This window comes from Rutidosis leptorrhynchoides, chromosome 3, assembly GCF_046630445.1.
Source record: "Rutidosis leptorrhynchoides isolate AG116_Rl617_1_P2 chromosome 3, CSIRO_AGI_Rlap_v1, whole genome shotgun sequence".
In the NCBI taxonomy this organism is placed as follows: domain Eukaryota; kingdom Viridiplantae; phylum Streptophyta; class Magnoliopsida; order Asterales; family Asteraceae; genus Rutidosis; species Rutidosis leptorrhynchoides.
This window is the reverse complement of record NC_092335.1, coordinates 403,784,517-403,796,861: the sequence shown is the minus strand read 5'-3', so window position 1 is coordinate 403,796,861 and position 12,345 is coordinate 403,784,517. Positions and strand designations below refer to the sequence as shown.

Genomic DNA, 12,345 nt, shown 5'->3' with positions numbered 1-12,345 from the left:
TTGATAGACGAAATGTGTTTAGTTGTCTTCCTCGTCAAATTACCTTCCCAACGGTATAAAATACTTGACTTGATTGTTTGCGGATCATAAATTGTGTTTATTTGGTTTTTGGTTCGTGCACTTAGAAGGTTTCTGCATCAGACTTGAATACCAATCTGGACGCCCTCCAGACCCTTGGACGCCGTCCCAGTCTTCAAGGCTGGACGCCGTCCAGATACTTGGACGCCGTCCCAGTCTTCAAAGCTGGACGCCATCCAGAAAATCTGGACGCCGTCCAGATACACTGGCAGGCTCTGTCTTCGCTGGTCATTTTACGGAAAATGTTTGCTATGCTATGGACCTCTGATTCACATGTAACTTGTTCTAACATGCTCATACATGATTAAAAACCTCAGAAAAATAGTTCGGGACCCGACCCGAATGTGTTGACTTTTTCGTTGACTTTGACCGACCAAAGCTTGACTTTTTGTCAAACTTAACCAAATGATTATGCAACCTTCCTAACTTGTTTCTATACTTGTATCTTGCATGAAACTTGACAATTTGATTTCACATGCTACATAATCGAGTCGTAACGAGCCGTAGGACTAATTGAACATCTTTGACCTATCGTGTTTACCGTTATTGATATGACCTATTTGTTTAGGTCAAGACTAGCATTGTTCTTTGCATACGTTACTTGTCGAAGTACTTATTTACTCTTCCGCTCAAGGTGAGATCATAGTCCCACTTTTACTCTTTTGAAACTTACATTTGGGATGAGAAAACATAAACGTTCCTTTTTAACTAAGTGAACACAAGTACAGGAAAACAAACATTCTACATACGAGTTTGAACAAAAATCCTCAATTCGATTATCATTAGTTACACTTGCCGGGTGTAAGCGAGAACTTATGTTATATGGCCATATGGGTTTAACAAACCCTCATTCAAACGGTTCGCTACCGTTTACGAATGAAATGTATTTTCGAGAAACAGTGTATGTTCTAACACTATTGTGATGGGGTTCTATGGAAGGAATGTTAAGCATTGATAATTGGGTGCTCGTGAAACAAACTTTTGGAATGTATTACTATTATCTCATTGTTGCAAATCTTGTGGTTCACTTGTACTTACTTACTCAAACCTATGATTTCACCAACGTTTTCGTTGACAGATTTCTATGTTTTTCTCAGGTCCTTGAACGATACATGATACATACTTCCGCTCATTATTTTGATACTTGCATTGGATGTCGAGTATATATGCATACATGGAGCGTCTTTTGGCTACTTTTAAATTGTGTCGCATAAGTTTCATTTGTACTTATAACTTTGTAACGTAACTTGTGGTGGAACTATTCTTGTAAACTTTGAACAATCTTTACATTTGAAATGAATGCGACATATCTTTTGGTCAAACGTTGTTTTAAAGACTTATGACCACGTAACGGGACCTAAGTAGACGGCGCCGTCAATGAAGATTTTGTCGGGTCACTACAGGTATAAACGTTAAGTTAGTTACCAAGTGCCTACGGTTAACATATACTTTATCATACTGTTTTGAAACGCTCTTTGTAGCACTGATATCTCGTGGCCTACCATACATACTGTTATACTTAAACTATAGCTCACCAACCTTTGTGTTGACGTTTTTAAGCATGTTTTTCTCAGGTGCTTGAGGTTAGCTTCTGCTGTGTACTAGTCGTGCTGTAGACACCCGCTGCTTAGAGTTGCTATCGCATGAACTACTTTATTTTGCATTCAAACATTCGTACTTTTGAACTATGACTTGTAACGACCATTGTGGTCACATACACTTATTATTTGCTTCTACTTAGTGAAGCATGCTTTTGGATTGTAAAACATTTGATGTCGGTTATGACGTCACTTTATTATTGAATGCAAACTCTTTTGAAAACGCATATAGTACTTAACCTTGTAATGATCCTGTTGTTGATGATTCGTACACGATGGTTTTGTACGGGGCATCACAGACTGCGTGTAACCCAAGGTTTTAATACTTTGTTAACAATTACGCCAAGTGTCCTTGTACACAATTCCACCCCTGTTTTAATAATTCTAGCGACTATTAATCCATTCCCGTATCCGGTTAAATGAACGATTATTCGTACATATAAATACCCCGCCCATCGTGTCCGATCGAGTGTATATGGTTATTTATAGGTACGTCCAATTGTAAATCTTTATATTAAAATTAACAAACTATCATTTAGTTAAACAAATATAAAGCCCATTAATAGCCCATAGTCTAATTTCCACAAGTGTCGTTCTTTTGTCCAAACCCCAATTATGGTACAAAGCCCAATTACCCAATTTTAATATTTTTAGCCCAACATCATGATTACTTCGTCTTAAATATGCATAATAATAACTTAAGTATGAGACATTCATTTAAAAAGGAGAACATAGCTTACATTGATTATTTATCGCGTAGTGTTACAAGGACAGAGCTCCGACTTTAAAACCCGTAAAATAACCTTTGCATAACCCAAAACTAAATCTAATATAAAACTACCCTATACTATAAAACTCGTCGAATAAGCTGGATATTTATAGGACCTGACCAACTTTTTCGGGCCATGCGATCGCATGGGATATGTGCCTTCTGGCCATGCGATCGCATGGTGTCTGGCACCAGCTCACATTCATTTGTTTTTTAGTCTGCCGATACTATTTAATATAATATAAAATATATAAATAATTTATATAATTATTTAAATATTATATTATATTCTTGTGCATAGTAGACTTGTAATTTTTGGTCCGTTGCGTCGGGCGTTGATAGTTGGCTCAGGTCCCGGTTCCGGATTTTCGAACGTCTTTTCGTATAATTTAATATCTTGTACTTTGCGTTCCGCAACTTGTACTTTTGTCATTTTTAGACGTTTCTCATCAATAAATTGAACCACTTGGATTGTATCTTGTACATTTGAGCTTTTTGGTCATTTGCGTCTTCAAATCGTCGTTTTCGCCCTTTTGTCTTCGCACTTATTTAATATAAATGATTACAACTTAAAATAGGACAATTATAACTAAATAATTTACATTTTGGGAGGATATTGCTACTAAATATATATTCATTTGGAGCACTATCACCTCAGCGCTAGCTCGCACATCCTGCGCCTCCTTCACCTCGTCGTGAAGCATGTTGAGGCGATTACGCGCCTCGTGCATGCTCAAGGCCTCCTGCCCTGAGCTGGACTCTCCCTTTAGCAGTGCGTATTTGTCCTTGATCCTACAAACGTTGCACAAAAAGCTGGTAAGCGACGTCTATACATCCATATATAGATCCACCTCCAGATCTTCTTTCTTAAAGAACCTCAGCGCGCTCGCCGGGGTATAGTCCATAAAAAATCTCAGTTGTGAAATGGCAGGCCCAGATGGCACCTCCAGAAACTCAATCAATTTGCTGAATTCTAGAAGCACGTCTGGAGGAGGGCCCTCGCCGCCATCTGCGCAACAAAAGATAAAGGACTACGTGTTAGAAAAGATAATACATATAACTAAAATAATAATTGAAGGTCATGAAGAGAAGTGCGCTTATCAGTCTTCTTTTTCTTCTTGTGGGACTTCTCCCCACCCTAATATGCATGCTTGCGCTTCTTTTTCTTGTGGGAAGAAGCGCCATGATCATCTGGGTTCCCCTAGCTTACAAAAAGAGGAGTGGGAACCCTAGTATCGTGATCACTGGACTCCACATCTGTGTGTGGAACCCCCTCCTCCTCAGAATGAGAGCCACCCTCGGGCACATGTGGCTCGGCCCCAGTAAGAGGAACGTGGCTCGGGCACATCTGCCTCAGTCTGGGACCCCTCCATCTCCCCGCCACCATGGGCGGCAGTAATCTCTTAGAGATCCTCGTCACTGAGAACAGTGAGAATCGGCATGACTGCAAAGCAAACACAAGATAAAGTTAGTACGTGCAATAAATAAAAAGATAAATTACAAGTTACAAGAATAATGTGCACTATCTGGCGTACCCTGCCCGCAGTATATCAGCACTAGCACGACGGCAGGATGAGTGCATACTTGGCCGACATGCAGAAATTCAGTCGCATATATGCGCACCGGGAGTTGCTTGCCCTTGCACATATTGAATATGCGCTCCTCATCAGGTGTCATGGTGGGCTTCTCGTTTAAGTTCTTGTTGATACTAGAGTGACACGCCACGCATTTGCGCAAGAATTGGGGGTAAAAGTGTTGTCGACGTAGAAGAAAGAATTCTTTCACTTCTCACGCATACCAGCTTTTGTGCGCTGGAAAAACTTCACGCGCTCCCTAAATGTGAACCAGCCATTCTCATGTGGCTGGTAAGAATAGACATTCCTAAGTAAATTGATGGTAGTGGCAAAGTCTCGTGCCCTACAACATATCTCGAAGAAAGAAATGCGGCACGCGCTATATGGGTGGAGTTGCCCAGCTTCAATACAAAAGTGGTGAAGAACATATAAGAAGAATTGGGTGGGTGGGTAGCGAAGGTTGCCATATTGCATCACCTTCAAGTATATGGCGATTTTATTAGCAGGAGAATCATTGGCATGCTGCCTATGACTAGGGGGAATGAGGTTTAAAGCACGAAGAGGAGGATAATCCTCCATGATATCCTCCAGATCCTCGCGAGTGATCACAAAAGAGATCTCATCGACATTTTTGCTTTCGATTACAGATTTAGAAGAAGACATGTTTTTATAAAAAGAAAGATAGGAAAGGAAGCTCTAACCTGATAATCGTAAAAGAAGCAAGTGAAGAAATTGATAAAAACGTCGGATTGATTGCACAAGGGAAAGAATAAGAAGAGGTGAATAGGCGGCAAAAATTTTTATGAAGAAGTTAATGGGGTATTTATAGGAAAAAATTTGAATGGGAAACGTGAAGGGAAGGAAAACGCGTCACAGCCGTACACGTGTCTCAAATCCAACGGAGGAAAAACTGACAGGCAACAGTAATCGTGTAAGAGTGACGGTTGATTTGACAGTCTCCCATGCGTGACAAACTGACAAGCTGTAAAAATCACCCTAGCATTAAATGCTTGTCTTTAGTGCACTTTATGTCATAATTAGAGTTCTACATCCCGCTCAATAAATTTCGCGCAATATAGAACTAGGGGGGACTTAATGATGCGCATAGTTGCACATCCATTGCGCAATATCAGAATCGCACGCATCGCCTTATATTATCGCGCACGACCATGCCCATACGCTTGCTCACGCACCATCTAATTATGCCTTAATAGCATACCCGCAACATTGATCGCGCAGTTTAAACGACGCACCAACTAAGTAACATGAACTAGGCTAAAGATGTACTGTAGCGACACTAAAGCAGAAAGGATACCCTGTGGCTGGACGGTACGATCCTGACGTGGCATAACGGCCTAAAAAGGACAGTAGGGTATAAAGGGAATAACACTAAAATAATGACAGCACTTTTACAGCCTTTTAGAATAAAAGGACAAGGACAAAACGATGTGGTACTAAACATGTCTTTTTGTCTCCTTACATGGCACTAAGGGACAAAAGCTCACACATATAAATAGATGCAGCATGAGCTATCGAAGGCATCACTTGGGAATTATATTCCATTTCACCAAAAAACTACTCTCAATCACATTCAACATTATAGCTAACCTGCGCAACCAGAATAGCTTTTATATATACCTTGCGATTTCAGATATATAACATAAATCCTAACATCGCCCCTTGAGCCATAAATTTCGGCTAACCCCAATGATGGTGGGTCACGTTTAACCACCCTTTCTAAGATCATCATCTCGTATGAGAGTTATTCACGGTACTCCGGATCGGAGAGTTAAACCAAGAAACCCTTAAATCCCCCTTATTTGTTGATCTTGCATGAACCAAACCCCTTGGACCATTTTATGCTTGATCACCGACGCTGTGTTCTCACCCGCTTTCACACCCGGGCATTGTAATCTAAAGTGACCGACTTGCTGACAATTCCAACAAACAACGTTTCTTCCCTGAGATGGATCTCTCTTAGATCTTGTCCTGCTTCTACTTCTACCCCTAGATCTGCCAGATGCATTCAAAAGAGAACCCGAATTTTCATAATCTTTTCTTCTAATTCCCTCACTGAGAATTAAATCACGGATCCTTTCAAACGTCAACTTAGTAGTTCCAGATGAACCACTAACTGCTGTAACCGTGCCAGACCAACTCTCGGGTAAGGATGACAAAAGAAACAAGGCTTCCAGCTCATCTTCAAATTTAACATCAACTGATTTAAGATGAGTCAAAATCAGATTGAATTCATTAACATGATCTGCTGCAGAAGATCCTTCTCTCATCTTTGCATTAACAAGCTGCCTGATCAAGAAGACTTTATTTAAAGCCGATGGTTTCTCGTACATATTGGACAAAGAAGTAAACACTCCTTTAGTCGTGGTTTCAGCCACGATGTTGTAGGCGACATTCTTGGCCAGAGAAATTCGAACTACTCCGAGTGCTTTTCTATCCAGGAGATCACACTCCTCTTGCTTCATCTGTTCAGGTTTATCACCAGTGATCGGATGATACAAACCCTTCTGATATAACACGTCATCGATCTGCATCCTCCAAAAGCTAAAATCTGACCCATCAAACTTTTCTATCTTTACTGTATCTTTATCTACCATTGCTCCAGGTAATACTCGTGAACCTTGAGCTCTAGATACCACTTGTTAGGAATTCTAGGTGATCCCTAACAAGAACTTGATAACCATAGTTATCAACCCACCGTGCAACAAACAAATAATCACCAACACACATAAAGATAAGAACAAGAAACGTAAAGAACAAGGAATTGAAGTGGTTATGTCCAATCGTTTAAATCAAACGAACTGGTTTACTCCACGGCCAAACAGAGAAGATTTTATTATAATTTTTGTAGGTACAGTTTAAGGTTACATAAGGGTCCTTAAATAGGCATAAAATAACAAGGAAACGACTTAAAGAGCAAGAAAATGCGTTTTTCCTCGTCAGGCTCCCGGATAGGCTTAAGCTGCGTCGTGGCTTAAGGCATGATTTCAGAACAGTTTTTTTACAACTTTCGAACCTCATCCATGTGTTGAGCCACGACGCGTCTTAACACTAAAATGCACTTTTTCCTGTTGTTTTGATATCTTTCACACATCCAACAGGTGTTTGGTGCATGGTGTTTGGTGCTTGTTGGCAAGAACTTTGAATGGACGTATCTTTTGACTCGTAGCTCCAATTTCGTTACTGTTTTATTTGAAATCATGTATCTTTTCGAGATCTATCCCGGCGGTTTGTCCCAAAAAATTTTCGAAACGAGGCCCCGAAGAGCTTCAATTTTGCTTTTTTTTTTTTAATTTTAAATTCACTTTTGACCATTGAAAAGTTGCTATTAAAACATTCTAATACGTGATTCTTTAGATTTATCACCAATATACACTAAAAGTACACGAAATCGGCTTGTTATCAACGATCAAAAGTGCGTTTAAAATTCAAAATTATAAAAACGGAAAAATTGAAGGTCTTCGAGGCCTCATTTCGGAAAAATTTGTTGCCAACGGATAGATATAAAAAAATACATGATTTAAAAAATGGTGACTAATTCGGAGCTACGAGTCAAAAGATGTGTCCATTCAAAGTTGTTACATTTTGGCACCAAGTACCACGCACCGTCGGTGGTGTTTGGTGCGTGGTGCGAGTTTACGAATAAAAATTGTTGTCTCGCTGAATATCTCGTACAGACGCATCACGTACGGGCTTGCACGCATCACGTACGGGCTTGCACGCATCATGCGTGGTGCGTGATGCGTGAACAGAGACCATTTTTTACAATTTCAAATTTTAGATGTCATATTGTTAAAACACTAAAAAAATCGGGGCTTTTTGACCAATTTCCCATTTTTAAGCAATATGGACATAGTAGAAGTTGATTGGAAAAACACTATGAAAGATGCCAAGTCTCAATTTTCTTTATTTCCACCTCAAGTCTGCTTTATGGTGACTTCAAATTAAATTGCACCGTACAATATTAAAACAAGTATAATAAGTTTACTGCTGAGAAATAAAAAGGTGGTACCAGAGGAACAGAATAAGGACCATATATCCACTACTGTTAATCAAGGTCATCTATCTATTTGTGAATATTTGAATGTGAACAGAATGGAGGTTATAGACCACAAGGAGTTGATAGCTACTAAAATGCACCAGGGGCGCACTAACACTAACACCCACAATTCCAAACAATAACTAAAAAGCAACAGCACACACACCACAGCGCAATTTATTTTTTAAGATTTCAAGAACCAAATCAAAAGAAAGCAACAACATAAAAATACATGCCTATGGAATTCAGTCCCCACCACTTTCAAACTCCACTTCATCATTACAATCAACAAACTTGGTTGGTTCCCACAAACACTTTTGATCAACAATATTTTTTCTTCTTTTTGGTATTTTTGTATTTTTAAAAAAAGATTCAACCTTTAAGGAACGCCAGTATCTTTTCTTTCTTTTCTTTTAATGGGTTGTTTTTCTTTTTTTATGGCATAAATAAAATCTTGTTTTTGTTTAGTTTGTAAAAGAGTTATGGGTAGCTGCTGGTGTAAGTGGAAACCCTCCTCCATATACAAAGTCTCGTCCAACACGAAATTAGGTAATGTTTTCTCATATAATTCTTGCCTTTAATTTGTTTATTTTGTAAATTCAATTCTTGTTACAATTGGGTTTTCTATATATAACATGCACTTTGACACAAAAATCAGGTCCTTTTTTTTTCAATAATTAGAATCATTTAGACTTGTTGACATAAAAAAATATGAATCATTCTACACTGCCCTGCTTTTGTTTTGTCTCTTTGAGATGAATCTTTTTAGGTATGTTCCTAAATTTGCTTCTGATAAAATAAGAAAGAGAAAAGGTGGTGTTTCTGAATATGCCTTTAGTCCAAAAATATTACTGTACTATTATATGTTGCTTTAATTTTGTTAGTTGGTAAGTGTAACAGAGTTTTAATAAAACTGTTGTTGTTGTATATTATTTGATATTTAGTTACAAAAAATCAGTTGACTTTGTTATCAGAATTTACCAAGCATATTATATATTGCTTTAACTTTGCTATTTGGTAACCATAACAGGGTTTTAAATTTTTAATTAAACTGTTGGTGTATATTACTATTTGATATATAATTAACAAAAGTTAATTGACTTTGTTATTAGAATTGACCAAGGATGAAAGTTCAATGGCTAGAAAAAAGGAGGAAGAAAATAAGCTACCATCAAATCCTGAAGAAGTAGAAGATTTTCGTCGTGGTTCAATGGCTACTAATCCGTTAATCGTATTCTCATTTGATGAACTAAGAAAAATAACTGGTAACTTTAGACAAGATCATATGTTAGGTGGGGGTGGATTTGGTAGTGTTTACAAAGGTTTCCTTTATGATGATGATATGAAAGAGCGGATCCCGCCTGTTCCGGTTGCGGTTAAAGTTCACGATGGGGATAATAGTTATCAAGGCCATAGAGAATGGCTGGTAAGTATAATGTATTACTCTGTAATCATAAATGTATTTTATATCATTCTACCGTTGGTTTTCAATTATTAATGTGGTTTTCGTAGGCGGAGGTCATATTTTTAGGGCAGCTTTCTCATCCCAATTTAGTCAAATTGATCGGATACTGTTGTGAAGACGAGCACAGAGTTCTGATATACGAGTATATGGCACGTGGAAGTGTAGAGAATAATTTATTTTCGAGTAAGTCATTTCGAGATCTTGCTTGCAAAAATCTAGTTATTATGTGTATCCAGTGGTGATCATACATACATCTTTGGGTTGCCCCGTGACTCCACGAGTTTAGAATTTTTCTTTATAGAGACAAAACTAAATTATACTACATGACCCCATTTACTTTTTGTAATATAGGATGTTTTGTTAAACAGCCACTAAAGTACTATTCCATATGTATGTGATTAGTATTGAAACAAAATTTGGGACCCCTCTGAGTTCTGATCTGAGATTAGCCGCTATGTGTATCCTTTTTTTAACAAGTTATAGATGATAAATCAAAATATGAATTCTTCTAAGAAATACTTTGACTAATTCAACTCCATAATACATACATAATACTATTAAAAAATAGGTAAGTAAAAATCTAACTGCATGAGGTTACTCCAATTGATTCTTCGGCCACCTTTAGTTTCTAATGCAATATTAAGTGTATTCCTAAACTTGCTAATTATATTTTCTGTTTGGGCATGCTTAGGAGTAGATAGCTATTTTTGACCTAGTTATGGTCCCAAGCACATTTTTATATTTTTCATATATGTCCCAAGCACATTTTTATATTTTTCATATATAAAACAAGTCTATCTTTGACTTTTTATGTCAACTGGAATACTTTTGAGCTACCAAATTTAGCATAGCAGAAAACAAAGCCTTGCTTCCTTAATGACTCGTAAGAAAGGATCATCGATCAGAAACAGAAGAGGATTGCTTTCCTGGTTGTATTTAACTGGTTGTATTTTGCAATTACAGATGATGTGGAAATTTTAAATAATGTTAATTAATTTGTACGTTTCAGGGGTGTTACTTCCACTTCCTTGGTCAACTAGAATGAAGATTGCTTTGGGTGCTGCAAAAGGACTTGCTTTCCTTCATGATGCAGAAAAACCTGTCATATATCGCGACTTCAAAACTTCAAATATTTTATTAGATCCGGTTAGTTTTCAAACTTTAGTTAACACATGTTACATCATCGTTTTACTACGTTCTGTTGATGAATAAACAATATATAATAGTTTTCTAAAGTCTACTCCTTTGTTAATTTACCGTTGCACAAGTTCATTTTGTGGGTCATCTTACCAAAGAGTTTTTGGCCTAGCGGTATCGAGGAGCCCCTCTGACCTTTTGAGGTCATGGGTTCAAATCCTTTCTAGGACATTATTTGTGTACAATTATATAGGGTGCGTGAGTTTGCCTTTAAAAAAAATTTGTGGGTCATCTTCCTATATGTTATAAAATATTAGTTTTTGAGAAGATGAAAATGTGTGTGTAGTCTACTTATTTTTGACAAGATGTAGAATGAAGAAAAATGATAGAGGTGGCAGGATGGGCGGGTGATGTAATGGGTCAAATCGAGTTCAGTTTGACATATCTTCCCTTTTAATACAGCTCAAAATGGGCTGGGTTTGTATTTTACATATTCTATATACAACTAATGTGTTACTATGTTTAGAAAACAACATTCCTGCAACTATAACTCGAATATTTGAACAGAAATATTTAAGCGGTTGTATGCAATTAAATAGACTTATGTCAGCTTCCAACCCATTCTCCTTTTTAAATAAACTTATTGTTTTGACCCGTTTGATATAAAATAAAAAGTTTTTTTTACATATTCTATATACAACTAATGTGTTGCTATATTATTGACAGGACTATAATGCAAAACTTTCCGACTTTGGCTTAGCTAAAGATGGTCCCGTTGGCGATAAATCTCATGTTTCTACTCGCATAATGGGAACATATGGATATGCAGCACCCGAGTATATTATGACAGGTTCATAAACAAAACTAAACCATTGAGTCTAATTTAATTTAATGTAAACAATATTAAATTAAATATATGTATTAATTATAGGTCATTTGACTCCAAGAAGTGATGTGTATAGCTACGGTATCGTTCTTCTAGAACTTTTAACGGGAAGAAAATCATTGGACAAATCAAGACCAGCCCGAGAACAGAACCTTGCAGATTGGGCTCTACCGTTGCTAAAAGAAAAAAAGAAATTGCTAGACATTGCAGATCCTAGGTTAGGTGATTATCCGGTTAAAGGGTTCCATAAGGCGGCTATGTTAGCTTACCATTGCTTGAACCGTAATCCTAAAGCTAGACCATTGATGCGAGATATAGTAGATACTTTGGAGCCGTTGCAAGTTGCACCAGACCTGGTTTTGTCACAAACAACTACTTTGACCTTGATTTCTGATAAATGAACAGTTGCGTACATTACATACTACTTTTCGAACAACACAACTTTTTCCTTGTTCAGTATCATTTTCGATTTTAATCACTCTTTAACCTTTATGGACAGTTTTTTTACGAACCATATGTACTCAGTCACCTTATATGAAAAATGAAGATGGGCGACATTTGTATGTTTTTTGTGCATCGTAGCTATTCCTGATTTCTGAAACGGAGTTTACCAATATAATGCTTGTTGTGTAGTAGTGATTAATAGGTGAGCCGAGTTGGATAGTTTGAGTTTAAAACAACTGTGTTACACGAGGCTTGAACGCGATCTGATGGATATGATTAGCTAGTCTTGTGGTTGCAATCTTGAGTTGCATGAAAAGATTTTATCACAAAACATGTA

The 12,345-nt window shown here is 37.5% G+C and overlaps 1 protein-coding gene across 2 annotated transcripts; it reads left to right on the top strand.

Moving 5' to 3' along the window:
* Window positions 1-8,209: 8,209 nt before the first annotated feature.
* On the top strand, window positions 8,210-12,114 carry LOC139897742 (probable serine/threonine-protein kinase PBL16). 2 transcript variants are annotated; one of them, XM_071880436.1, is made up of 7 exons: window positions 8,210-8,373; window positions 8,545-8,625; window positions 9,189-9,502; window positions 9,589-9,724; window positions 10,551-10,687; window positions 11,405-11,528; window positions 11,610-12,114. In XM_071880436.1, the coding sequence occupies exons 2-7, from the start codon at window positions 8,559-8,561 to the stop codon at window positions 11,963-11,965; spliced, it is 1,134 nt and encodes a 377-aa protein (XP_071736537.1). In that variant the 5' UTR covers window positions 8,210-8,373; window positions 8,545-8,558; the 3' UTR covers window positions 11,966-12,114. The 2 variants fall into 2 exon arrangements, with proteins under 2 accessions (XP_071736537.1, XP_071736536.1); XM_071880435.1 differs by lacking the exon at window positions 8,210-8,373 and having other exon boundaries at window positions 8,425-8,625.
* Window positions 12,115-12,345: the final 231 nt, after the last annotated feature.